Source organism: Muntiacus reevesi, chromosome 18 (genome assembly GCF_963930625.1).
Source record: "Muntiacus reevesi chromosome 18, mMunRee1.1, whole genome shotgun sequence".
NCBI lineage: Eukaryota > Metazoa > Chordata > Mammalia > Artiodactyla > Cervidae > Muntiacus > Muntiacus reevesi.
The window spans coordinates 49,904,524-49,931,593 of NC_089266.1; the positions used below are offsets into that span (position 1 = coordinate 49,904,524).

Here is a 27,070-nt window from a genome sequence, read left to right on the forward strand (position 1 = left end):
GAAACAGGCCTCCCTCTGAGCCCAGAGACCGGGGCTCCCCACAATGCCTCCACCCACCAGAAACCCAAGGGGCTTCCCTGGGGGCTCTGATTTTCCAGCCACCCCCACTGCCATCTGGCCTGGAAGAGGCCCGAAGGCCAAGCCCGAGGTAGTGCTTCTCTCCTGACCCACCCTGGGGTCCCCTGCCCTCCTGGGCGCCCCAGCTCTCTCTGAAACTCACAGAGGCCCTGCGCCCTCAGTGTTCTACCTCCTCCCCAGGGATGGGGGAGCCAAGACCACAGCACGTAGGAAAGTGACCGTTGCTTTTGAGAGACCTGCATCCAGGGTGTCCCCCAAAATTCCTGCCTTGCCAGGTGTAGAGTGGCCTCGAGGGAGTGAAGGGTCTGCACCCCAGGGAAAGGACAGGCCCTGGGGAGAAGGCCCTCCAGGGTGAAGCAGCTTCAGGGACCAGCACTGCAGAGGGACGGGCTTCCTCATGCTCCACCCCCCGTGCCGTCTCCGGGGCTGTGTGTCCCCTTCCTGGCTCATCCTCTGCCTCTCCCCGAGGGGAGCCGGCCCTGGCCGTCAGCACCCACCCAGAGCTCCCAGGAGCCGGTCTCTGCTGCCCCTGCCTTTGCCGAGGGGGCCACAGTCTCCTGCTGAGAGTCAAGGGGCCAGGGCAGACAGTCTCCCTCATCTGCATGGCCCACCCCAAGACAGAGGGAGCATTTGCAGGCAGCCAGGCTCCTGCCTCCTTCCATTCCCCCTGGGTCTCCCTTGGCATACGCACCCAGGGAACCAGGGTCACTTCTCCCTGACAAGGCCAGCCACCTCTTTGGCCCTCCCAAGACCTTTGAGATTTGCCAAGCTCCGTATAGAGTGAGGGTGGCCTGAGAGCTGAGCTTTCTCGGTCCTTTGCTTATTTCGTGAGAGCTGAGGCTCCTCCTTTGGAGTTGCTGCTCAGTCCATCACCCCTTACCCCTGTGGCTTACCCTGTCCCGGCCCATGACCTCAAGGGGCAGCTTGGGTGGCAGGCCCCATTTTCCAAAAAGAGCCAGCAGCAAACGGGTGGACACAGCCAGTGGAGCACTCAGAGTGATGCCTGGAGTTGTCACGTCTCCATCAGCCCAGTTCTTTCTCGAGGGGTTGTGTACCCAGAGCCAGCGGCTTCCTGCTCTTCTTTGGTTTATCTGCCTGCAAAATGGGGGGACCAGCACCTACCTCCCAGGCACACAGAGGCGCTGGGGAACGTGAGGTCACAGTAAGATTTTCCGTCTGAGTGCAGTCCGTTATCTTAGAGGCCTGGAGAGCAGCCTCCATAAGAGCGGGCTCTTTCCCACCAGCCAGAATCCACATACTTGTGTTGAGTGGGGAGGCCGCCAGGCCCCCACATAAAGAGCCCCCAGCTCGCTCTCCCTTGCAGGTTTCTGGTGGGCTTTCCTTGCAAGTCCACTGCAGCTGCACGACTGCCGTTCAAACGTGGGGGTCTTGGAATTGGGGGAGGAGGGCAGCAGCCCGAGCTGGACCACTGAGTCCGAACACGCGGAGGCATCCTTGGAAACCGCAGGCTTTCTCTGTCTCCTGTCCTCTCCTGGGTCCCACCTGCACGGGCACTGCATGGGCCAGCGGCCCGCCTCTCCCCTCCCCACAGCTGCTCCTCCTGCTCTGGGGACAGACCCTCTCCCCCTCCCCTTGACGAAGGGGGTCTCGGCTCTGCCACAGTTCCATCTCCGGGGCCCCCAGCCCCCCACACGTGCATGTCACTGCAGAACTCTGCTCCCAGCTTACCTTCTCCCGGCGTGAGCGCCCACACCTCCTGGTACCCTCGCCTCCTGCTTGCCGACATCAGTGTTCTCCATCATTGTCCGGATCTTTTCCCAAAAGGTTCCTCAATGCTTTTCTTTTCAAAAGGGAAAAAAAAAGGAAAAAAAAAACAATGCCAACCGCCCAGCGCCCGCGAACAACCCAACAGTAACAAAGCGTGTGTTCGGGATGGAGGAAGGTAAGGCCACACACTCCGGTTTGCCGCTTGCTCCGAAGGGCTGGGCGGCTGGGTGACCTGCGGGGGGCCGTGTGTGCACCCCTCCGCCACGTCCACGTCTGCTTCCGCACACTCACACGGTCCTGTCTCGGGGAGCAGAAGAGCAAGGGGTTTGACGGGGGCATGTAGGCAACGGCCCAGGAGCAACCGGGCCCTGGGTTCTTAACACTGGTAGCCGAGCTGCAGAAGCAGTGACCCATCCGCTTCCCTCTGCACTCATTCATTCAGTCATTCATTCAAGAACTGCTTTTTGAACACCCAACTATTTTGTAGGCCCTGTGGTTGGCACTAGGGAATAAAACACAGAACCGACCTCCAAGGGTCCCCCCCCCCCCCAACATGGACGGTGACACGTGTGTGAGCAGACGATGCCCAGCGTGCTAGGGGGTCCCAGGCAGGAGTCAGTACAGAGCGCGGTGGGGCCTGGCCATTCCACCAGGGCGACAGCACAGGCTTGCGGGCGTGCTGAGGTTCAAAGATAAGTAGGTGTCCTAGGGGCCACAGGAGCCTGGGAAGGGCTTTTCCCCGGAGGAGCACACACCCAGAGGCCTGGAGCAGCCTTGCGAGGCCCTCAGACTGCCCAAGCTCATTATCTGGATTCCTCAAATCCCTTTTAGTGAGGTGGGGTCTTGGAGAGGAGCGGGTCACGGAAGGCAGTTTGATCGAGGTGAGGAGTTGAGCGACCTTACCCTGAGGACCCTTAGGAGAGGGTGAAGCTTTTAAGCAGGGGAAGCACGATGTGGTTCTGCTGCAGGCAGAGCGCCCTGGCTTTGGGATGCGGTGGCTTGGAGAGGGGGCTCTGGGAGTCTGGAGACCAGTAGGGAGCTTTGGGAGTTATCCGAATGGGCAGCAGCCACGGGCAAGGAGAGGGACGAGTCTGGGGGAGCACCCGGGACATGAGTCCAGTGGATCTTGGTCACCCGGGAGGCAGGGGCCATCTCCATCTCACCCGCAGCCTCACTGGTGAAGAGAAAACACGAGCAAGACAGCGCAGGCTCTCCCTGGCTCCGGGAGCCCCCGTCATCTTGAAATCCCTGTGGCACCTGTCCCCGCACTCTCACAGGATGGGGTGCGGGGCGGCCGTGCGGACTCGCGGGGTCCCTGCGCTGCTGGGGGGTGGCTGCAGGAAGTGGGGGTCCCCCGCTTGCTCCCAGGCTCCCCGCGTCTCGGCTTCCGGGGCGGTGTGGACGTGCCTGCGACTTTGCGTCAGGAACGCTGGGCCTGCCCCGGGCTGCTGTCTCTCCTGCTTCTTCGATCGGAGCTCTCTTCGGGGCCTGGAGTCCGGAGGCCCGGCAGCCCCTGCCGCCCTGCTGGGGCCTCGCCGCCTCTCTCCCTCCCGGCCCTGCTGTCGGCGCCCCCTAGCGCCGGGACGGCCCCACCGGGGCCAGGGCCTCCCGGCTGCGCTCAGGGAAAACCAGGGGGATGGGGAGAGCCTTCCTGGAGTGCGAAGCTTTCGCGTCGAAACCTGGGGGTCTGCTCCCTGCTTTCCTGTCCTGTCCCTCCTGGCACAGCAGCCCCCAAATGAGGGGGAGGCTAGAGGCTGAGTGGGGAAGGAGAGAGCCCACGCGGGGGTCTGGGTTTTCCATCCGCATCTAGATGACTCCCAACTTAATCTCAGGGCCGGGCCCCACAGGGCAGCCAGCGCCCCTTGGCAGTCAGGGCCCGGCGCCAGGCCTGCAGCCCGCGTCCCCAGCCCCCCACCTGCTGAGAGGTTCTGGTTTGCAGGCTCACCCTTCCAGCCTGGGCCCCAGACACGGCTGGTGCCCCACACCTCCCACGTGGAACCGGGAGGCGTCTCTGAAGGAGGCCAGCACAGACGCCCCCAACCCATTCTGTGGCTGCTGCTGCTGCTGGGCCACCAGCATGCTCCGGGGTCACCCACGGGGAGTGGGGGTCAGTGGTCACTTCCTGTCTGGCCAGTGATGGCCAGCCCAGGAGTGAAGGCTGTGACCCATCCCCTAACCAAAGCCAGCTGTGCTGCATGCGGAGGGTGGCAGGGGCCCTGGGCACGGGCGCAGGCTGCAGGTACAGGAGAGCAGACACGTGTCACGTTTGAGCACACCTTGCTGTCTCAAATGACCCCTTTGAGAGCCTGGGCTCCGGGGTAGACAGGCGAGACGCCCCTCCCACTCCATCCCAGGCAGTTTACCTTGGGGAAGGAGAAACTGCAGGTACCTCATCTTGGCTTGAGGCCCAGAGTTTGCCAAGGGATATGTGTGCCCACATCTCAGAGCCCACTGTGGGAGAGGGGATAGGAACTGACCACTCTCAGAAAGCCAAGAAGTAATTCTTTCTGCCTTGCACTCGGCATGCCAGGAAGTCCGTTGCCAGCCCACCCACCCCAGTACCTGTCTTGAGTCAAGAGATGGCAGGACAGCTGAGGAAGGCACCCGTAGTGGAATGAGATGGAGCCAGGTGCCATCTCCAAGATGCCAGGGGAAGGGCTGGGAGCCTCCCGACCTGACTCCCAGGTGGACCCTGAGCACGTCCCTTCCGGGAGGGTCTCCAGGACACTTGGGAGCCCAGAGGAAGGGGAAGGGAGGCACTCCAGGCAAGTAGGCCCCTCTCAAAGCAGGCACTCCCCCCCTGCAGGGGGATGGCACAGGAGGGGCCTGGCGGGCAGGCAGATGGTGTCGGTGAGGATGTGTGAGCAAGCGAGGCTGAGCCCGGGTCCCTGGTAGGGGAAGCAAGGGGCAGACAGACCAGACAGGGACGCCTCGGTCCTTCTTGCCTCCCGGCATCTCCCCTCCTCCCAGACCAGGAGCTCCAGGACAGGAGCCTCTCACGGAGTTGGAAAGCAAGCTGGCTGAGCACGAGCCCACATCAGGCCTGGGCACATGCCCCACAAATGGCAGTGTGGTCCAGATGCATCATCAGGGCAGCCATGCTCCTGGCTAAAGGGGTTCACACGGTGAGGAAGCGACGGGAGCCTGCCAGCCCAGTGGCTTCCCCCTGGGACCCAGGCTGCCACCCTGAGCCCCCACCACAGAAGGATGTCAGTGGACCCAGCGTGGTGCCTCATGGCAGGCAGTCGGCCCAGAGCGCACGCCCCCCCCGCCTGCCCCCGAGAACGCCTCCTGACCTGGCCTGGCCCTCCCTCCTGTCTTGCAGAACTCCAGCGAGAGGGAAGCATCGAGACCCTGAGTAACAGCTCGGGCTCCACCAGCGGCAGCATCCCGAGGAACTTCGACGGCTACCGGTCTCCGCTGCCCACCAACGAGAGCCAGCCCCTCAGCCTCTTCCCCACCAGCTTCCCGTAGGTCCCAGTAGCCTTCGGTCTGGCCTGCCCACTCTCCTGCCGGAGGGAGGGGGAGACAACCCCCGTCCGCTCCTACCCTTCAGACTCCGCTCCTCTTTGAACCCACCGCCTTCCCTGAGCTTCGTGACGACAGCCACCCAGCCTCCCTGGATCGAGAAGAGACCCTTCTCCAAAGCACCTCGGCGTGCGCCGACCTCTGCCCCCATCGTGGGGCCAGCCGTGGCCGAGACTCTGCAGAAGCTCCGTCCCCGCCTCCATTTGCACACGATGTCCCGCATCGGACCTGCTTTTGTATTTTCTAACCCAGCCCTTGGGGGGTGGGGGCCAGGGTGGGGAGGGTAGATGGCTCGGCGGGCATCTTGGCCCCGAGTGGCCAGCCCCGATCCAGTCCCGGCTTCGGCACACACTGCCCAGCCTCCCGCTGGCGCTGAACTGAGGCCCGGAGTATTAGGGGAGGAGGAAGGAAAGAGAAGCCCCTCTTCCTCTTTTCTGTCCCCTTCGGCTCATGGAAAGGATTTGTCTCTCTTGTCTGTAAGCCCCTGTACCCTGATCCTGTACTGTTCAGTGAAGGAAACCGTGGTTTCTGAGGCCCTGTCAAAAAGTGCACGTCTTGTTCAATAAATCACGCTGCAACTGGTGTCCATCCCTAAGTGGCTGGGGTCAGGGTCCTCTCCCAGCCCGGAGCAGGGTCCTGGGAGCCTGACCGCGCAGCCCTGCTCCCAGCACCCCCACCTGGACAAGTGCAGGTGTGAGGGAGTCAGGGAGCCAGGAGGAGGAGGATGTTTACTCTGGAGTTTGGGTGGCGTCTGACAGACCCATCCTCTGACCTCCTTGCCTGTCACCAGAGCCATTGGGTTTTGGAGGGCACCCCGGGCCTCCCTGGCTGTGGCGGTCAGGTCCCTGGAACGTGCTGCTGGGTTGCTGTGGGAAGGAGAGCCTGGTGAAGACTCTGGCCTTCTCTTTGGGACAGGCTCCCTGTCATTACCTTTTTTTCAAGAATGTATCTTTTTTTCTTAATTTTTAAATTTTTCTTTGCGCCCTGAGGCATGTGGGATCTTAGTAAACCAACCAGGGATCAAACCCACACCCCTGGCATTGGAAGCTGGGAGTCTTCTGGACCATCAGGGAAGTCCTGTACCTCTTTTTGCAAACTCAGGTGAAGGATGGTCGGAACGTTAGATGACAAGTTTTAGATGTGGTCCCCTCCCCGCTCCCAGTCCTGGACCTAAGGTGAAGGGCAGGAAGGAGACAGGAGCGGGGGGGTGGGGTGGGGGAGGGGAGCAAAGAGGGGGTGCTGAGCTGGAAGGGGATGGATGCAAGTCCCCATCCTGCCTCCACGGAGACCCTGGAGAGGCCTGGGTGGGGGGGAACTGAAGGAAACCACTGAGCCAGGCGTGCTTTAGGGTGAAGTTTAATGCAACAGCCACAGAAGAGGTGAGTTCACAAACAGGCAGGCCTTGCCTTGCAGCCGTCCAGCCAGAGCAGGGCAGCCCCAGGGCCCAGCCCTGCTCACACGCACCCCATCCAGCCCTGGCTGGCGCCCGAGGACAGATTTAATCTTCAGTACCCAGCCAGCTGGGCGTGCTGGGGGAAGAGAGGACCCGAACCACGCTCTGCTCTGAAGGCTGAGTGGCCGGCTCTGCAGAGGGTGGCTGAAGCCAGTCCCTCCTGCCCAGGAACCCACGGGGTGAGGATCACATGCAGGGAACAGAAGGAGGCCCGGCCGGCGGGGGCTGACGGCGACCAGCAGCTTTCCCCTTTCTGGCCCAGTTGGACACACACATACGCCGGGCACAGCCCCACCCCTCCAGAGCCATGTTTCAGTCAAAAGGGGGCCGGGAGGGAGAGGGGTGCCCCCAAAGTGCCTTTGCCTACTGGCTGGCTCCTTGGGGATGCGTCCAGAGCTCCAGGCAGGGTCAGCTCTCTGCACCCACCCTCAGGCACACAGACAACAGGGCAAAGATGGAGAGCCAGGAGTGCTCCCCAACCACTCAGGGGACTGACTGGCAGCTTAGAGTCAGGAGTCCTCCCTGGCTCAGCCCGTTCCCTCCAGGGGGTGCAAAAAACAGCTGTGGCCTCCCTCGGTCAGGGAAAGTGGTGGGTGTAGGGCTGGACTTGCCGGCTGAGCTTGCAGGACAATCTGGTTATTCATCTGCTCGCAGCCAGGGCAACTCTTGGAGTATGTGGGGGAAGGGGGGAGGATAAGAGAGGCCAGATAAGCTGGCCCCATGGCGGCTGCCACTGGAGCTGGGGTTATCAGAGAGGCCTTGGGTCTGGCCTCTGGCTAATTGGAGAGGTTATAGACCCTGCCACAGCCTGTAATCAGCTGGAAGTGAGACTGGGCCCCCGGGTGGGGGACCTTACTGCCCACTGGCCCCAGAGCAGCCAGCCTCCCATCCTCTAGAGATAACTCCCAGGGCAATCTCTGCCTCACCTCCAACAGCTCCCCTCCCCTGCGCCCCTCCCTCCCCAGGATGGCATCACCTAGGAGAACATGCATCTAATTATGGCCTGACCAGGTGACCTTGAGGAAGCCATGTGACCTCCCTTATTCTTACAGTGCTACCCGCTCGACAGGCAAATTACTATGGACTTTCTCCCAATTTGATGGAGGGAAAGAAATACCTTCATGATTTGCGCGGAGGCTGATGGGAACTGGGGTGACAGCTGAAGGAGGCAGGGCCCTGGATTGACGAGAGCCATGACCCAGTGGCCCCAGAGCAAATTCAGGGGCACCAACCCTTGCCCAACACTAATGTCAGCTCCTCTGAAAGCAAACCGCGGCCAGAGCAGGCAGCTGCCAGTCTGAGACTGGAAATGGTTGCTCTCTGCTGATTTTTCTGATTTTCACAGATCAGAGAATCACTAAACTGGAAGGCACCCCAGAGAGCACTGTTCGGTCCTCATTTTGGCAGATGAGAAGCCTGAGCCCCTGTCCCAGGTTAAGAAGTCACACAGCTAATCTGCTGACCCCTGTCTGCTCCCTGCTGCCTCACATGCCCTGGCCGGTTCCCTTAGGGGGCTCTGTTCTGCATCGACCTCCCTGTCCTGGGCCCCCACACAATCCAAGACTCTGGCCCGGTCTCCCCCATGCCCTACCCCTAAGAGCGTCCAGCCCTGGCTGGCTTTGAAGCTGCTCCTATGTCCCTGTGTCACTGAGAAGGCAGCCCCCTCCTGCAGACCTAGAGCTGGAAACTCTAGGGGCAAAGGGGAAGAGCATCTTGGACTGTCTTGGATTCAGAGAAACCAGAGCCCAGCCTGAGGGTTGGGGCCCAGGAGTCTCAGTATTGCATGGTTCCCTGAGCAGGTGTAGCTAGTGGGCCAGCAACGACATCATTAACTTGCTAAGGAGTGGCCCTGCTCTCTTTTAAGGTCCATGGGCCCCGTCTCAGCTCTGCCACTGGTAGCTGTGTGGCCCCAGGTAAATGACTGCCCCTCTGGGCTCATCTGTAAGATGGGGCGACAGGAGCATACCCAGCAGAGACAAGCAACAAAATCCAAGATCCCAGAGGAAAATGCAGGTCAAAAAAGCAAAAGGTTGGTTGGAGGCCTAGAGGTTTATGGGACAGGCCAGGTGGCTCTTTGGAAGGGAGAGGGAAGGGCAGGTGAGGCCACGCTGGACCCGGCTGTCACGAACACACCTCGAGGCTGCTCCAGGGAATCCGGCAAAGCGTCTCTGCAGAAAGCAAACGAAAAACCTGGTGAGCCCGCGCAGGCCAGCCCCGCCCGTCTCTCCCAGGTGGGCTGGTCCTGGGGAGCAGGAGGCGGAGGGGGTCCTTTATGTGCTTTGCCCCCTCACTCAAGCCACAGAGCAGCGTGGCCTGTCCACTCTGCCACGACCCCGGGCAGCCACACCTGAGAACTCATACCTGTGCGGGTCCACAGAGAAGCACCTCGCTTTTACCGACCCCTGCGTCCCAAGCGGACCGCTGCGACCCCGGGACCTCGACCCCAGCGCATAGAATAGTCCCGGGAGCTCCCGGGATGATGGAGTCCCCCAAACTCTGGGGAAGTCGCCCAAAGTCCGGCAGGGACACGCACTGGGTCTTGGGGCCCTGCGACCCTGATTGCCCTCGAAAGTGCGGAGCGACCACCTTCGAGGGCCGGGGCTGTCCCACGCCAGAGCTGCCAGCCCGGGACTCCCGCCAGCCTGGAAGCCTGGGGACAGGACCCCAGGGGCCGTGCTGCTCCCGGGTACCCCCCAGAACCTGACCGGAAGAAGGGGCCCCGCTGCCAGGCCTCGCTCAAGACCGGCGGGGAAGAGGTCGCGCCTCCCGCGCCCCCCGCCCCGTCCCAGCCACTTGGCCCGACCCTGCGCGGGGTAATTGGGTCGGGAGGGAGGCGACGGGCGGGCGGCGACTCCAGAGAGACTGCGCGCCTGTCAGCCGCAATTTGTCTAAGTGGACGGGACAGGCCGGGCCGCTGCGGGCCGGGGTCATCGAGGCCGCGGCCCCCACCCCGGGCAGGCCGGGGACTGCGGGGGAGCCGGGCCCGGCCACTGAACGGGGCTGGCTGGCGCCAAGGCTCCGGAAGGCGCGGGTCCGGTCGGGGAGACGGGGATGGGAGGCCACGCTGTCCTCCTCTTCTCTCCTTCCTGCGCACACACCAAGGCGAGGATGCACGTGCCCCCTGGCACCTCCACTGCGGGTCACAGGCGCAGGGCCCCGCGCGTCACCCGCACTCAGCCCGGGCACACTCCTAAACCACCGCGCACTTAGTACCCGCCTCAGGCCAGCGAGCTACCCGGGGGGACGCGTGTCCCCTCTGCCACAGGCCCGTGCCCCTCAGGCCCTCACTCCAGGCGGATCCCCGCCCAGGGACACAGCCTGAGACACCGGCGGGACCAACCCGGGGGAGACCCCCGCCGTGGCCCCTGACCCTGCGGAAGGTTAGGGGCCAGGGACCGACGGCAGCCCGCCCAGGCTCAGGGCCGCGGCCACACCCGGCCCAGGCCGCCCCCGCCCGGTTTCCGGGTTGCGGGAGGCTCAGAGCCTCCGGGGCGCGTGCAACGCGCCGGAGGCCGAAGGCCGGAGGCCAGAGGCCCGCGCCCGCCCGACGCCCGGGCCCTGGACGGCCGGGGAGGGGTGGGGCGCGGCTGAGCGCGCGTTCCCCGCCCGTCTGCGGGGCTCGACCGATGCGAAGTGACAGGGGCCGGAGCTTTGTTGTGGAGCCTCGGCCGCCTGGCGCCAGCCGCTCCCGCCCGCGCCCTCCCCCTCCAGCCCCGGGCGGCTCGCGAGGCGCCCCCCGGGGCCTCTTAAAGAGACACGCACTCTCAGCCCTGGGGACCCCCCGGAGGCGCCTGTTCCCGGGAAGGGGAAGGGGAGGGGAGACCCAGCGGGGGAGGGGCCGAGCGGGAGCTGAGCGCCGCACGGCGCAGCTCCGGGGCTGCCTGGGCCTCCCCTTCGCGGGTTTTCGTTGAACCAAGGATATTCCTCGCAGGAGAGTTTGGCGGGAGGTGTGGGCGCGGTAGGGGGAATGGGGATGGAAGTTCAGACTATTAAGAGCGGCTGTAGCGGGACCTCGGGTTGGTGGCGGGATGGCGGGGCAGGGCGGCTGATGGAGTCCGGGCCGAGAAAGAGCCCGCGGCCGCCAGAGGGCAAGTCCGTGGCCCAGTGGCTCTGGCCAGGTGGGATCGTGGTCTCCCAAGGGCAGCCGCTGCACCGTCGCCGCGCGGTTTCTTGGGCAAACAACCTGGGCCAGCGTGTTTCAAATTGTCTGGGCCTTGGACCCCTTTACCAGGTACAGACCTTCCCCAGGAAAATGTTCAGATTGCACACACTTAGGTGTTCTCCACGCCATTAAGTTTGAAAGTACGCGTACACACACGACTTTGCAAATGCATGCGCGAATTTCCAGGCCAGTGCCCGGATTCCTGGCTACGGAACGCTGGCTGTTATCTGGTCACCCCACCAGCTGCGCAATCCTGTCCACACACATCCCTCCCCAAGGGCAATATCTTGCCTAAGATGGAGCCGGCAGGACTTTGCGGGGCAAAGCGGCAACGGATCTGGCCCCGGCTGCATAGACTGCGCGGCGCGTGGTCAAAGATTCGTTCTGGACCGAGAGGAGGCACTAAGAGACGGGCGACCCAGTGGAGAGCGAGGTCGGGAAGGAAAACCCTCTGGGGGCCGGCGCCCTGTGGCGTGCGGTAAAGGGACGCAGCGAGATCTCTGGGGTCGGCTCAGGAAAGTAGAAAAAAGGTCGAGGAGGCCAAACCACTCCGGCCGGTCCCCAAACTGCACTGCCTGGGGTGATCAGACATTACACGCCAGGTCTCCGTGTGCAGCAGAAAGGTCCCCTGCGACTGGTGTGCGCAGCGCATGGACAATGGGTGTGGGCTGTACGCGCCCACCACGCCGGGGCAGAGTCCGCACCGGCCGAACTAACCCGCATTTGAATCGGTTGTGCGGGCAGTCGTGTCACCCGTGTCCACCGCCTGGTCCGTCTTGCCCTCCGACCGCCAGGAGTCAGGCAGCGTCAGGGCTCCAGACTGGTCCGAGGCAGGTGTGTGGCCGCCCGCCTTAAGTTCGACTCCCGCTGAGCACAGAGGGAACTACCACCGTGGGCGCGAAACGCACACACACACACACACACACACACCCCCAGGGCGGGAGAAAACCCTGGTCCCGCGGGAGAACGAAGTCTGGCTGCGGGGCGGGGGGAGGGAGGTTCAACCGCAGGTGCGCACAGACACTCAGACCCCCACACTCGCTACTCCGCACCACGGAACCTGGGAGACGTGAGCTTTCGAGAGCTGGGAACCAATTCCAGGAAAGTGGCGTGGAGAGGATGCCGGTGTTGAGGACGGGGCATGCTTGTGTCTCTGGTACCCGATGCGACGAAAATTCGTTGGGTCAAGAACCTGGGGGCGGGATCCGCCCGCGTCTTGCCGCCCGGTGCCCGGTGGAAGGTGCGCTCACACCTTCCCGGTCCGGAGGACCGGCTCTCCTGGGAGAACTCCGATTAGCTCGGGGACGCAAACGGATACTGGGCTGAGTCCAGGGCTTTCCCGGAACTCCCGGTTCCTCCAGAGGCTTCCTGTGAGGGGGTCGGCGCGGGCTGGGGGAGGGGGGTCCCCGCGTTCTCCGAGTGAAAGGCCGCGTCCGCCTCCCGCCCCCGCCGGCCCCACCAGGGCTCTGCGACCGCCGCACTCACCGGCTCCCGCCACCTGGGTTCCGCTCCGGGACCTCGGCAGCCGGCGCCTCCCGCCTCGCCCGCCCACCGGCCTCTCCAGCAGCACCCGCTGCCTCCCTCCGGAGTGGAGGGGCCCGGGCAGCGCCGCGGCCAGGAGCGGGGTCGGAGGCCAAGCCGGGCGAGGGCCGGGGCTGCGGGGCCGCCGGGCGTGGGAGAAGGAGGGCGCCCCCTCTCCTCGCGGGGCCGTGTCAATGCTTTGCACTTGGGGCGGCTTGCGGCTGGGGGTCCTTCCCCGCGGGCCCTGGCGCCCGGGCACCCCCCGCCTCAGGCCCTTTCGGCGGGTCGGGTCGGCCCGCCGCGCTTCCCCGTCCGGGCGCAGGCAGCCGTGGGCGCGGGCGGCGGGGTGGGGGCCGGGGCAGGGGGAGGGGTCTCGGGGCCCGCTGGCCCGTCATTGGTTAATATTTTATTCTGTTGACATGTTTTCTTACTGCTGAGGCTTCCGACACCTTCTCCCCGGGCCCCCCCTCCCGCTCCGAGCTTGGCCTGAGCTGTCAAAACCCCGCCCCCGGAGACCCACAATTGGTCCAAAAAGCGTAAAATCAGCAATCAAGGGGGGCCTGGCTCGTTAGCGCAGGGGATCCGAGCAGGGCAGGACATGTGAGATAGTCACAGTTTTCCAGAGATCACGACAAGATCTAACCAGTCGCGCGTGGTCCCCGGCGCCGGAGCGGCCCAGCCCAGCCCAGCCCCGCGCAGAGCCCCCGCCGCCCCCGCGCCCAGCGCCCCGCGTCCCTAGCCGTGCGCCGGACGGGGAGCCGGGAGGAGCCGCCACCGCGCTTGCCACCCGGGTCGCCCTTCCTCCGTGCGCGCCGCCGCCCGGGCCGGGGGTCCGAGCCGCGCGCCCCCGGCCCCGGCCCCCGGGCGCCTGGGCCGGATGTCCCGATGAGAGAGCCGGCGCTGGCGGCCAGCGCCATGGCTTACCACCCGTTCCACGCGCCACGGCCGGCCGACTTCCCCATGTCCGCCTTCCTGGCGGCGGCGCAGCCCTCCTTCTTCCCGGCTCTCGCGCTGCCGCCCGGCGCTCTGGCCAAGCCGCTGCCCGACCCGGGCTTGGCGGGGGCGGCGGCGGCGGCGGCCGCGGCGGCGGCGGCGGCCGAGGCGGGGCTGCACGTCTCGGCACTCGGCCCGCATCCGCCCGCCGCTCATCTGCGCTCGCTTAAGAGCCTGGAGCCCGAGGACGAGGTGGAGGACGACCCCAAGGTGACGCTGGAGGCCAAGGAGCTGTGGGACCAGTTCCACAAGCTGGGCACCGAGATGGTCATCACCAAGTCCGGGAGGTAGGGCGGCCGGCTGGCCGGAGGGCGCGCGGGTGGGCGGGAGGGAGATCCGACAGCACCGACCAGCGCCGAGCCCGCCGCCCGCGGCTCCCAGCTCCCGGCTCCGGCCCCCGAGCCACGCACAGACCAGCAAGTTGACTTTTCTCATTCGGCACCGAACGAATTTTTTTTTTTTTTTTTTAAAAACACGCGAAGCATCGAAGTCTCCCAAATGAAAACGAAAACGTACTCCTGCAGAATGGTCCCCCAGCGCTCAGAGTGCCAAAGCCGAGGAGGCCCCGCGGCTCGGCCCTGGAGGGTCTCAGCGGTCTCGGCCGCAACTCCTCAGCCCCGAGACCCCTCTCTCCTGCTTCGGAGGCGAGTCTGGCTCGGTGCTCTGCGAAGATGCGGCGTCTCCCGCGCTCTCCTCCGACCCCGGAGCCCGGAATGAGACTCACCCCCGCTAGGCCCAGCCCGGCCCTCTGGTTCCCGCTGGTCGCGGCCGTTCTTCGCGGCGAGCCCCGAGCCGGCCCAGCCGCAGCCTGACCCGGCCTGTGAGCCTTGTCCGGGCAGAGGAACCAGGAGCTCCGGAGGCACACGGCTCCCTAGGCCCTGAAGCCGGAAGAAAAGCTACAATCGCCAACCGCTCAAGCCTCTAGCTCAGACGCGGAGAATTCAGGCCTCGGGCTCACTCACCCTCTTCGCCCGAACTTCAGGGTCAGGGTCCTTGTTCCGCTGCTGTAACCCAGTTCCTCGCCCAAACAAGCATCCGAATGCACTTCTGAGAGCTTCTGCCCTGAGTGGATATATTCCCACGAACGAATTTCAGGGAGGTTCATGAGAAGCGGGTATATTTTTAAAGGCCCTGGATCTCTTTCTTGGAGCTCGGCTTTCATCCCAGATGAGGGAGAAAAAAAGGGTCACTAGATCTGAGCATAGGGCCGAGGGCAAGCCTTATAACAGAAGAGGGTCTTGACAGGCAGCAATGGGATCTCCTAGGAATAACCACCACAGGTGGAATGGAATCTCCCAGACCTTCCTAAGAGGGCAGAGCACAGACCACAGGGGAACATGGGTGGTGAAGCTCCAGGCAACGGCGTGCGTCAGGGGAGAGGGGTCTCCGAGATCCAGCGGGTTCCCTGATCTTTCCCTCTTTCCCTTTCCCGCAGAAGGATGTTTCCTCCCTTCAAGGTGCGAGTCAGCGGCCTGGACAAGAAGGCCAAATACATCCTGCTGATGGACATTGTGGCCGCTGATGACTGCCGGTATAAATTCCATAACTCCCGCTGGATGGTGGCAGGCAAGGCCGACCCCGAGATGCCCAAGCGGATGTACATCCACCCGGACAGCCCAGCCACGGGGGAGCAGTGGATGGCCAAGCCGGTGGCCTTCCACAAGCTCAAGCTGACCAACAACATCTCGGACAAACACGGCTTCGTGAGTGCAGGCCAAGAGCTGATGGGGGTGGAAGACTGTGCCCCTAGCACTGCGGGGGTGGGGAGGAGGAGACCCCAGAGTTCCCTAGAGGGGAGTGCTCGCAGAACCCCCAGAGTGCCCCTGCCCAGATCACTGCCCTGTGGCCTTTGCTGGCTGGGCCTGGGCGCAGAAGCTCTGCTCTGCAAGCCTGGAGAATGTTGGGGTTCGCGGCCACTAAGCTCCAGGCTGCCCCCAATCTCACTTTCCAAACTCTCAAAATCTCAGGCCTTCCAAACTCCCTTCTGGAGTCCAGCAGGAGGCAGGTGCAGCTGGGGCGGGTTGTGGAGCCGCTGGTCGTTGGGGGTCTGAGCTTGGAAGACTGGCCCAGGACCTCGGTTCTCACCCTTCCCCAAGACCCGAGTTCCATCCCCATCCCCAAAGGAGGAGATTTTAAAGTTCAAACAACTTCCCTCCATACCTTTCCCTCCTCCCTGGGGCAGATGCCTGACCTGGGAGAAGGGAATTTGGGGTTCTCACCATTTCTGCCTGAGCCAGGGCCCCAGTGAATGGGAAGGAGTAGTTCATGGGGCTAAAGGGTCTACCCCATCCGGAGGTAGGGCGGGTCGATGAGACCTCAAAGGTTCCAGTCTTCTCTCCCGGGTTTACTAAGGGCTTAGCCGTAAACAGGAAGAGAAGAGTGGAGTGGTAGAGGGTTTTATTTTATTTCAGTTTTCAGCTGGGGTAATTTTTTTTTTAACTGGAAAGAGAAACTGTGATAAAGAAAATCGAGAGGGGAAAAAAAGAAAAATTAATATGGGGAGATAAGGAGTAGAGAAGACAGGAAAAGGGGGGGAAAGTTTGCGGGTGAGGTGGGAAAGGCAGACCGTGAGAGAGAGAAATGGAAAGAGGTCCGGTCCCCAGAGAATAGAAAGGCTCGGGAGACAGGTCGGGGGCTGGCAGGCCAGGGGCTGTTGGCTGACCCTCACCCTCCTGCAGACCATCCTGAACTCCATGCACAAGTACCAACCGCGCTTCCATATCGTGCGAGCCAACGACATCCTGAAACTGCCCTACAGCACGTTCCGCACCTACGTGTTCCCCGAGACCGACTTCATCGCGGTCACCGCCTACCAGAATGACAAGGTGCGCGGGCCCGCGGTGGGGCTAGTCCCGGTACCGATGCCTTCCCACTCGGGCGGCCTCCGACCCTCCACTCACACCCGCCCGCAGCCCCCTGCACGCCCCCCCACCCCCGACCCCGCACCCTCATGATCCGCTCCCGGGCCCCCAATCTCGCATCTGTACGCGCAGCACCCAGCGAAACCCCCCAGCTCTCTCTCGCAGGCCCACGACACGTACGCACACGCTCCCCGCGGCGCGCGAACAGCTGGGCGCTCCTTGGGGTGGGGATGTTTACTTAGCAATTAGCAGAGACTCCGGGCCCTCGCTGACATTTTTACATTTTATTCGTTTATTTCTTGGCTCAGGGATGGGAATTTAAATGAAGAGAGGGCGCCCGAGGCAATCTGCCCAGGCTTTCCGGCTGCTAGGAACCCGGGGCCTAGTTTTCCCTCTCCTGGGGGAGCCAGAGGGGGACAGGTGTCAGTCACCACCACTCCGGCCCCCCATCCCTCTCTGGGTCAGTTCAGGCCCGGGACCCCTTGGGATCTGCTTGGAGACTTTTCTTCAAGAGAAAGGGCTTTTCCTGGCTGCTATCTTTCTACACCCTCCCTGTAGAGAGGCAAGGCAACCCCCCTGCTAAGACCCATGTCCCTGTGCACCACTCTGGGAGGAAGGACAGTGTCTGAGTATCCTGCCGGCCATATTTTTTTTTCTTTTCTTTTTTTCTGTCACCGTGAACCGATCTGTCCTGGGCCGGTATATGCGTGCACCATTTGGAGTACCTTGAATCCGTGTGGAGGCGTGTGAATTCGTTTGATTACCTGGGCGCTTGTTCTGTGTGTACTTGCGTGTGCGCGGCCCCGTGCGTGTGATTGTCCACATGTGTGTCTGCTGACCTGGGTGTGCTCTGCTGTCCGTGTGCTCCTGCTCAGGCGCCGGGTTCCCTTAACTCGAATGGCTGGGTGGGCCTGCATGCCCGCCCGGACAGATTTCCACTCGGGGTGCACAGCTTTGGGCTTGTGTGTGCAAGTCGAGGGATTATACCTCGAATATAGTTTTTGGAGGTCGCTTTCGTGGAGGTCCGCCCGCCGACCTCACCTTGCCTTGTGGCTTGGAGCAGCCCGGCCCAGGTGGGCGGATACCCAGGGTACCCTCCCCGGGGGCTCTCCTCTGGGGCGGGCAGCCTCTGACCTCCAGGTGCCCCGGGCCAGGCTAGAAGAGCCCACAGCTTGACCTGGCGCCGCCCCCTCGGTCCCCGCAGATCACGCAGCTTAAGATCGACAACAACCCGTTTGCCAAAGGCTTCCGGGACACCGGGAACGGCCGGCGGGAGAAAAGGTGAGGGTGCGCGGGCTGGCCTGGAGGCGGACGCCTGGGGGGGACAGGACGAGGAGGGGGCCGGAGGGCGCGCTGCGCTCAGACCCGCTCCGTCGGCTCATCCCCAGGAAGCAGCTGACGCTGCCGTCGCTGCGCCTGTATGAGGAGCACTGCAAGCCGGAGCGCGACGGCGCGGAGTCGGACGCCTCATCCTGCGAGCCTCCCCCTGCGCGGGAACCGCCGCCGTCTCCAGGGACGGCGCCCAGCCCCCTGCGCCTGCACCGGACCAGAGGTGCGGGTCGGGCCGGGAGGAGAAGGGGAGGGTGTCCCCCGGGCGCCGGGATGGCTCGCTGCTCAGCATCTGGCTAACTGAAGGCCTGGGGGGAGCGTCAGGGGAGAGTCTGGGACGGGCCTCGACCCCAGGCCTCCCCTGAGTGCAGTCCCGGGTGGCCCGCCGATCCTTCTGGGCTCTGGGCTAGAGCCCAGGCGCTGCGTGACTCTGCGGCAGCAAGGCCTCCTCTGCCGGGTTCCCTTTCCTCCCCCTGTAAATAAGGGATCTTGGATGGGGGTGACCCCTACTGCCCCGAGCTTCCAGGAGTTCTTCCGACGTGGCCTCCCCGAGAGCAGGCTTGAGCACGTCTCTCCGGCTCGGGCTTCGCGCCAGTCTGTCCCCAGGCCGGTAACGCCGCGCATCCTCTCTCCCTGCAGCCGAGGAGAAGTCGTGCGCCGCCGACAGTGACCCAGAGCCCGAGCGGCTGGGCGAGGAGCGCGCGGGCCCGGCGCTCGGCCGCAGCCCCGCCCTGGACAGCAGCAGCCCCCCTCGCCTGACCGAACCCGATCGCGCCAGGGAGCGGCGCAGCCCCGAGAGGGGCAAGGAGCCGGCCGAGAGCGTCGGGGACGGCCCGTTCGGCCTGCGGAGCCTAGAGAAGGAGCGCGCCGAAGCCCGGAGGAAGGACGAGGGGCGCAAGGAGGCGGGCGAGGGCAAGGAGCCCGGCCTGGCGCCGCTGGTGGTGCAGACGGACAGCGCGTCCCCGCTGGGCGCCGGACACCTGCCCGGCCTGGCCTTCTCCGGCCACCTGCACGGGCAGCAGTTCTTCGGGCCGCTGGGGGCCGGCCAGCCGCTCTTCCTGCACCCGGGACAGTTCGCCATGGGGCCCGGAGCCTTCTCCGCCATGGGCATGGGCCACCTACTAGCCTCGGTGGCCGGCAGCGGCGGCGGTGGCGGAGGCGGCGGGCCGGGGACCGCCACCGGGCTGGACGCGGGCGGGCTGGGTCCCGCGGGCAGTGCGGCCAGCACCGCCGGGCCCTTCCCATTCCACCTCTCCCAGCACATGCTGGCATCTCAGGTAAGGCCTGTGAGCTGGCAGCAGCCCGAGGAAGGGAGGGGAACCCGGGGCGGGCAGAGGAGGAAGGCATAGGGCCCCAGGGCGCTCCGGGCTCCCTGCCGGCAAGGACTCCCTCCTGGGGAGACCCGATGGGCCCTCGGAACCACACCTGGCTTCGGGGAGACCAAGACCAGGTCCAGGATTTGGCCAGGAGATTGCTTCTGACTCCTGTGTGACCTTGGACAAGCCTCTGACCCTCTCTGGGCCTATTTCCTTCCCTGTAAGCCCAGAATTGACCGGGACCCATTAGACTCTTTCTGCCCTGACAGACTGGGGCTGCCTCCAACTTTTGTAAGTCCACTTGCCTGGCCTGCCTCAGGACATTTTCCTTGGGAATGAATACCCCTGGCTCACCAACAGTCCCCGAAAGGCTAAAGTGGCTGGACAAAAAAAGTAGGAGAATTTGCAGTGTTCTGGATAACTGGCCACCAAATTGACCCACCTCCCAGATGTCCCGGGCTCCTTTCAGACCCTCAGGAAGCGACCGGACAAAGGACGGGGCTTTTCCTTCTCCCACACTAAATCTCCCAACTCCCCCAGCCACACATCTCAGTCCTCCAGGCTCAGGTCGAAATTCTGAGCTCCCAGGGGAGAGCTTATGAAACTGTGGGCAGCAGCAAAATAAGAAGATCGGAAGGGGAGAGTGGCCTCTTTGGTTGCTTGGGTGGAATATTCCCATAGAACGATTTGGAATCTCTACATTCATTTTCTTCCCTCTGAGGTTTCTGGCAAATTGAACCCTTAAGATCTTATCTTAAGGGAAGGAAAATAGGAGTTTAGGTCTGAGAAGGCTCCTTCGGTTCAGAAGCAAATATTTTAAAGTGGGGGAAGGGATTCTGAAATGAGTTTTAAATACAGCTCAGCATCAGGGGTGTGTGGAGTGAGCGTTGGAGGCACTGGCATCACATATCTGGGGCTCTGAGCTGGTAAGGAAGCCTCTAGAAAATGTAGTTCAGAGCCTGGAGGTTTAATTTGCCTGGAGGTTGACTCTGTATGTATGTGAATGCCTCCTCCCCAGACAAATTCTGGTGATGAGCATGGGCATTGCAGAGGTCACAGGGAAGTCAGGACTTCTAGACACAGCCTGGTTAACAGGTGGAAGGCCAGGGCAAGGGCACTCAGGAGGCATCACTAGGTGCACTGCTAGTGGTTAAGTTCTCCAGGCAGGGCCGCTCACCTATGGTCATCACACTGTGCGTGCTGTCGCTTCAGTCTCTATGCGACCCTATGGACTGTAGCCAGTCAGATTCCTCTGTCCATGGGGATTCTGCAGGCAAGAATACTGGAGTGGGTGGCCATGCCCTCCTCCAGGGGATCTTCCTATGGCCATCAGAAAGAGACAAAACGTTGGAGATCTGAAGTCTCCCTCCTTCCTCTGAGATGCCAAGTCTGAATGTTCAGTAGGGCTCGACCTTCTCGGGAAGGGTATTTTCTCATCCCCGATTAAGCTACTTCTCTTCCTTCTCCCTGCCTGAGCCAGGCCTGAGGCTCCCTGGAAGCCCAGCTCAGCCAGCTCCTGCCCTCCTCCCTATATACCCACACACTCCATGATCTCAAAGGTCAGATAATCCAAAAGCTGGGCCTCAGGCGGTGTTCTGTGCAGGGTTTCCCAGCTACTGGGCTTTCCACAGGCAAGACTCAGCATTCCTTCTTCAGCTGCCACTAGGGAGCCGCTGGGAGTTCTTTGCATTCAGGCTAGTTTATAAACGGACTGGCATCTGGCGCCTTCTCCTGGCCTGGGCAGGAGACCCCTGAGCAGGTGGCAGAGGAGGGAGAGAGTGCAAAGCTCCTCCCGTCCTCTGCGTCTCCAGCCCTTCGGGGACACCTGTGGATAGGAAGGCAGGGCAGGACACTGTTGGAAGCGAGCGGCGCCTCCCTGCCAACACAGCCGAAGTTACCTGCCGGCCACCTGGCCCTCCGCCAGGCCTGTTTCTTCCTTGCCAGTTCAGCCGCCTGTGATGGCCTTCCCTTCCTCCTAGAGTAATACCTGGCACAGAGCTCGGTAGGGCCCGCTCCGAATCATAACCTTAAGCGGGCTCCCCTCCACCCGGGTTTGGACATCGGCATAGTGGCTCATGCCCACCTGCGCTCTGGGGAGTAAGGTTATGTGAGCGCAGGTCTTCCTGAACAGTAGGGCAAGGATTCCCAGTTGTCGCCCCGCCGCCAGCAGCCAGATCACCCCCAGGAACACTTCAGGCGGGATGCCTAACCCTTGTCTTGTTTTGTTTCTTGCAGGGAATCCCCATGCCCACTTTCGGAGGCCTCTTCCCCTATCCCTACACCTACATGGCGGCCGCTGCGGCGGCGGCCTCGGCTCTGCCAGCCACCAGCGCTGCGGCCGCGGCCGCGGCTGCCGCCGGTTCCCTGTCCCGGAGCCCCTTTCTGGGCAGTTCCCGGCCCCGCCTGCGCTTCAGCCCCTACCAGATCCCGGTCTCCATCCCACCGAGCACTAGCCTCCTCACCACCGGGCTGGCGGCGGAGGGCTCCAAGGCTGCAGGCGGCGGCAACAGCCGGGAGCCCAGCCCGCTGCCGGAGCTGGCCCTCCGCAAAGTGGGGGCCCCGGCCCGCGTAGCCCTGTCGCCCGGCGGCGCGGCCAAAGAGGCGGCCAGTGAACTGCAGAGCATTCAGAGACTGGTGAGTGGGCTGGAGAGCCAGCGAGCCCTCTCCCCCGGCAGGGACTCGCCCAAGTGAGGGGGCCCGCCCTGCTGCTGCTCCGCCGCCGCCACCGCCGCCGCGCAGGCCTCCTGGGTTGCCTCCCCTGCTGCTTGGGACGTGTACAGCACAGAATGGGTATTTATTTAAATAAAGGAGAGAGAGCGGGCTGCAGCTGGAATGAAACCCTGATAGGCCAGCCGGGGCCTGGGACACTTCCCTGGGCCTCACAAGGAATCCGGAACACAGTCGCTTTGGGGCCACTGGATTTGGTCCAGGTCTGCTCCGGTGTCAAGGTGTCATCAGCGGGGCCTCTCCGGGTTCCTCCAGCGCTGTTGGGGAGGCCTCGTCCCCGGCTCAGCCAGGGGCTGGCTGTCTGGGGAGCCAGAAGGTCAGGGGAGGAAAGCCCCCTAGCCTGGAGCCCCGCACCGCTGGAGAATCTGGGGTGAGGGGAGCTGAGGTCAGTGAAGATGAAGTCAGTGTAGACTTGAGCTGAGAGGGGCCTGTTCCTTTGCTCCTTCCACTTCTCTCCCGGACAGGCGGCCCTCCCACCCCTGGGTCAGCGGAGGGAGTGGCATTTCGGCCTTGAGTCCCCAGGGGGCGGGAATAAAAAGATATTTATGAAATAAATGGTAATTTGTGTAAATAAGCTTTAAGGTTCCCAGAATATGCAAATTGGTATTAATTTATTCAAAGGTGTACATTGCTGTGTACAGAATATTTAGAGATTAACTCATAGCCTATAATTTTTTTCCTTTTACATGAGCATCTATATTGTACAGGGCTGGGGGGTGGGGAGGAGGCCCTTGGCTGCGGGAGAGGGCCCCCGACCCCCGGAGAAGCTCCCACCCCGCCAGCCCCCTCGGCCCCTGCGCCCGGGCGTTTTTTGCTCGCCCGGCCCGCGGGCTCCACCTCAGGTTTTCACTTTTCGCTCCGGAGCGAGACGAAAACGACAAAAACTCGAGAAAACAATAAAACGCTGCAATGCGAAGTGAACGGCGCAGTGCGCTCTGTGGGCCGCGCGGGGCAAGGGGGCGCCGCGAGCGCGTCAGGCGGGACCGGAGGCGGGGACGGCGGGGCGGGCGCCCGGGGCTCGCGGCGGCGGCGGCGGCGGCTCCCCCGCGGGCGGCGGGGCGGCGAGCGGAGCCGCGAGGCCCGGCGGCGCCGGCGCGGGCTGCCGGCGGGCGGGGAGGCGCCGCGCCGCCGCGAGCCCCCCGCGCGCGTCCAGCGCCGCCGCCGCCGGGCCGGGAGCCGGGCTCCCCCTGCTGGCCGCTCTCCGCCGTCCGCCGCTCCGCGCCTGGCCTCCCGGCTCCCGGCCCGGGGCGCGCGCCACCGTGGAATTGCAGCTCCTTTCGGAGCCTCTGGTTGGGTGGGGCTGATAAGACGGGTGCTCCCCGCTCCCTCTCTCCCTCCGGAGGAGGGGTTTGGCCATGGTCCCCCAAACACCGCGAACCTAGAAGCCTTTTCCATCCATCCGTCTCCTGAACCCCAAAAGAGCATGTTCTCTCCTATCAGGACTGTTGACCACAGTGGCAGAGTCTAGACTAAAGGTTCTCCGGTGGAAATCATCTACATCTCTGTCGGGGGTGGGGGTGGGTATGAAGACTGGGGCTCACGAGGCTATTTTCCTCCCCTTCTTTCCCCCTGTACAATCGTGGGTTCAGCTGGAGGTCGCGCGGGGAGTCGCACTGTGTCAGTCGCGGTTAGGCCTCGCTCCCCGTGGCCCGAGTCTGCCGGGACAGCTGCTGCCCCAGGACGGCGGCCTCTCCTCCCCTCCTCACCCAGCCGACAGGTGTCTCCAGCCCCAGATCCTAGCAGTGGAAGGGATGGGGGACCGGCAAATCATTCCCTCAGGCCACCGCGGGGTCTGCCCATCCCTCAGCATCACCCCTTCCCAGCTGCTTCCTCTTTTAAAAGCGTGAGTGTCCATGATGCCTTGGATTAGCAGGTTGCTCAACCTGGGCACTTTCGAGGCCGAGAGGCGCTGGCTTCCAGTTCACCAGGGGCATCCGGGACGGTGAGACGGAGGAAGGGTGAAGGAGAACAGGCCTCCGGGCTCCCTGGACACCTTCGTGGGCTCATCCATTTGCAAGGAAGAGAATCGTGTCCTCTTCCAGGGAAGGAGCCGGCCCCTAGGCCACGCTGAATTCGGGGACGGTGTCGGCCGGTGAACCAGTGCGAGGGCGCAGAAGACTGTCCCGGCTCTGGGGAGGGTGGGCTCGGGTTTCCCTGCCTCTGACCTTCGGGCGTGCAGGAGGGCAGTTCAGGACCAGGGCGGGGCAGAAAGGCCCCTTTCTCAGCTCAAATAAAATCCTGCGTGGACAGTGTGTTTATTGGAGGTCTCTAACATTTGAAGAGGGGCGCATGGGTTTGTTCTGATTTCTCACTGTTTAGGGAGAATGGGGAGAAGGAAATGGCAACCCACTCCGGTATTCTTGCCTAGAGAATCCCGTGAACACTTCCACAGGCTGGTGGGCTGCCGTCTATGGGGTCGCACAGAGTGGGACACGGCTGAAGCGACTAAGCATGCAGGCATGCATTGGAGAAAGAAATGGCAACCCTCTCGTGTTCTTGCCTGGAGAATCCAGTGGACAGAGGAGCCTGGTGGGCCGCCGTTTATGGGGTCGCACAGAGTCGGACACGACTGAAGCGACTTAGCAGCAGCAGCGGCAGGGAGTGGAGAAGAGGCTGCGGAGCGGGCTGCTGGCGCCAGGGGGCAGCACCTAGCTGGCTCCGCAGGCGCGCCCGCCTGGAGACCCGGGCCCGGAGGAGGGTCGCGGTCACGGCCGCGCAGAGCGGCCTGGTGGCGGCCGCCTTCTCGCCGCAGGGCGGCTGCAGCGCCCCAGCGGGGTGGAGTGATCCTCCAGGGCCCCGAGACGCCCCGGGTCCCGAGCGCAGCCTGGGGAGCCGTTCCCCCGTCACCGCCGGCCCCCACCTCACTGTCCCCCTCCCGGGGTCACCCTCGCCGCCCTGCGCTGGGTCCCAGCTGCGAGCCTCCTGCGTTCGGCTGCGGGAACCCGCGCGGTCAGGCCTCAGACAAAGGCCGGGCCGCTCCCTGGCCCAATTAAGCCACCCGCCTCCCGCCTTCATTGTTCCCGGGGTCGCCAATTAGCCCAGGCGCCCGCGTCCCGCCGCTCCGGTGCCCCCAAGGCCTCCTTAACCCTTCAGGGCCTGGCACCGGGCGGAGGCGGAGGGGGGGAGGTGCCCTAGACGGCAGGATCCCCAGTGGACGAGAGAATCTGGGCGTGATGGGCGCTGCTGACCTGAAGCGTCGCCGCGGGGCGCTGAGCGCTGGCACGGTGGGAGTGTGGGAGGGAGTTGTGCGTGTCGGTGTTGGGGTTAGGAGTGTCATTCACAGGGGAGCTTGGAGACTGGGGTGGGGGGGTGGGCATCTCCGTGAGACCCCTAGCGTCTAGGCAGCAAGGATTGCGTGACCTGTGCTGTGCGTTGGCGCTCAGTCGTGTCCGACTCTTCATGAACCCCATGAACTGTAGCTCGCCAGGTTTTGTCCATGGGGCTTCTCCAGGCAAAAATACTGGAGTGAGTTGCCATGCCCTCCTCTAGGGAATCTTCCCACCGAGGGATCGAACCCAGGGTCTCCGTCTGAGCCACCCTGGGAAACCTAACGGACTTCGTTTGCTCTCCTGTCAATCCAAGTCTCCCCAGCCCTCAAGTCTTGGGAGGAAATCTTGAGCATCAGTGGCCCAGCCCTCCCCCAACCCACCCCAAGGGCGCAGAACTGGGACCGGCCTCCCCTAGGTACCCCATGCAGGGCAACCCCTTGGAGCCAGAGGGGTGCGTTCAGCTTGATGCGCCCCCAGGACACCCCACAGGTAAAAGCCCCAGCTCGAGGCCCCGACCCGTCCTCCTCCCCAAGTCCCAGTAAAAGGGACGATTCAGGGGTCAGTCTCGGTGAAACCGAGGTTTAAACTCCCAGCCTGCCTTCCTCCTCGGCTTTCGAAAGTACTCCCAATCCAATCCCACTCTGTCCTCTCCTTTGCCTGGACGCCAAAGTCCGTAGCACCAGCCCGGCTACACGGTCCGGCGAGAGGCCGAGGGCTCTGTGCTCCCCCTGGGCAGCAGAGGGGAGACCTGTGCGCTCCCGGGGGTCAGGGGCCAAGGGGACGGAGCCCGAGCCCCGGGTCCTCTCTGGGCACTGCCCCGCGCGCGCCCTTGGCAGGGTAGCTTGGTCACGCTCTCTGAATACGGTCCAGTCTCTGTCCGGAACGCGTCGGGGACTTTGGTTTGCCCCTAGAACTCCTGTGTTCTCTGGAGGCGCGGACCCTCTCGCCCTACCCCTCACTCCTTCCTTGAAGCACCTGGTTCCCCGAGTCGACGGCAGCCACTCTTTGCCCGGCTCCCCGGTCCGCAGCTCCTGGCGGAGAACGGACCTGGAGCGGGCCTTGTCCGCAGGCCGTGGCAACCCCCTACATGTCCACCAGATGGCGCTCCAGGCCAGGGGCCGAGCAGCGGCCGGACAGCCCGCCTGGGGCTGGAGCCGACCTTGGACCCAGAGCCGCCGCAAGATCCGCACCGAGACGGGACCGCAGGCCCAGGGGATGGACTCAGGCTGCTGAGAGATAGAGGCGCTCCGCACACCCGAAGGAAACTCCGGACAGAGGAGGATGGGACTGCCCGAGGCTCGGGATGCGGTGGGGGGCTTCTTCCCTTTTCCTGGGACCGCCTTGCCGGGCCAGTTCCCTGGCCTGCGAAGCCCCACCTGCAAACACCCCCCGCGCCCACCCCGCCCCGGCCCGGCCGCCCTCCGCCTGCCGGGCGGGCTGGAGCCTTCGCGATCCCCCTCGGAGCTGGAGGCCGCCGGTCGACCGCTTTCCGGGCGTCTCAGAAGCGGGGCTATGGGCTTGGTCTCGTTGCGCGCCCGACAAACTGCTTTGCCCGCTGAGGGGCCCTCGAAGGTGTGGGGTGAAGGGACGGGCGGGACCCAGGATGCCTCCTGCTTGGAGGTCCCCCGAGGCGCCTTCCCCCAGCTCACCTCCCCCTACTCCGTCTCCAAGGTCGAGGGCGGCGGCGGGCAGGATGCACAAAGCGCCGCCACCACGCCCCGCCCCGGAGAACTTTGCAAAGCTTCTCCCCCAGGGTCCTGCCCGCGTCGGCCCGGGAGCCAGACGCTGGGGAGGCTTCGGGTCTGCGTTGTTCCAGTGGGAAGCGGTGGGGACTGAGGGCCCGAGAGTCAGCCTGACAGTCTCTCCCTTGAGTTTACAAGCCACCGAGGGTTTGGGTCAGGTTTGAACGGGGAGGAGGGAGTGTGAGGCCCAAGTTGATTCCGGTGGCGGGGTTGAAAGGTTGATTCCACTTGATGCTTAAGGTCCCCGGAGGAGCTCTGGTTATTTCACTCCCAAGATGACCTCCCTTCTTATCAACTAAGGGTCCACAGCTAGAAAGCCAGGACACACTCGCCAGCTTGTGTGATCCCAGCCGGTGTCTTTTC

General features: G+C 63.8%; 2 protein-coding genes across 8 annotated transcripts in view; both read left to right on the forward strand.

The window, feature by feature from the left end:
• The window catches only part of BCAS3 (BCAS3 microtubule associated cell migration factor), a 576,922-nt gene extending 570,610 nt beyond the window's left edge, over window positions 1-6,312 (forward strand). For 4 of the 6 annotated variants that reach the window (XM_065910780.1, XM_065910783.1, XM_065910781.1 and 1 more), the window contains 2 exons: window positions 1,891-1,981; window positions 5,132-6,312. In XM_065910780.1, the coding sequence (XP_065766852.1) occupies window positions 1,891-1,981; window positions 5,132-5,168 (128 nt within the window). In that variant the 3' untranslated portion in view covers window positions 5,169-6,312. The remainder of the gene's footprint in view (window positions 1-1,890; window positions 1,982-5,131) is intronic. The other 2 variants (XM_065910782.1, XM_065910784.1) reach the window with 1 other exon arrangement.
• A 6,678-nt stretch (window positions 6,313-12,990) lies between these two features.
• Window positions 12,991-23,842, forward strand: TBX2 (T-box transcription factor 2). 2 transcript variants are annotated; one of them, XM_065910786.1, is made up of 8 exons: window positions 12,991-13,750; window positions 14,899-15,166; window positions 16,142-16,288; window positions 17,529-17,605; window positions 17,713-17,876; window positions 18,293-18,930; window positions 21,205-21,603; window positions 23,570-23,842. In XM_065910786.1, the coding sequence occupies exons 1-8, from the start codon at window positions 13,356-13,358 to the stop codon at window positions 23,765-23,767; spliced, it is 2,286 nt and encodes a 761-aa protein (XP_065766858.1). In that variant the 5' UTR covers window positions 12,991-13,355; the 3' UTR covers window positions 23,768-23,842. The 2 variants fall into 2 exon arrangements, with proteins under 2 accessions (XP_065766858.1, XP_065766859.1); XM_065910787.1 differs by lacking the exon at window positions 23,570-23,842 and having other exon boundaries at window positions 13,005-13,750; window positions 21,205-22,696.
• The last annotated feature ends 3,228 nt before the right edge of the window (window positions 23,843-27,070 follow it).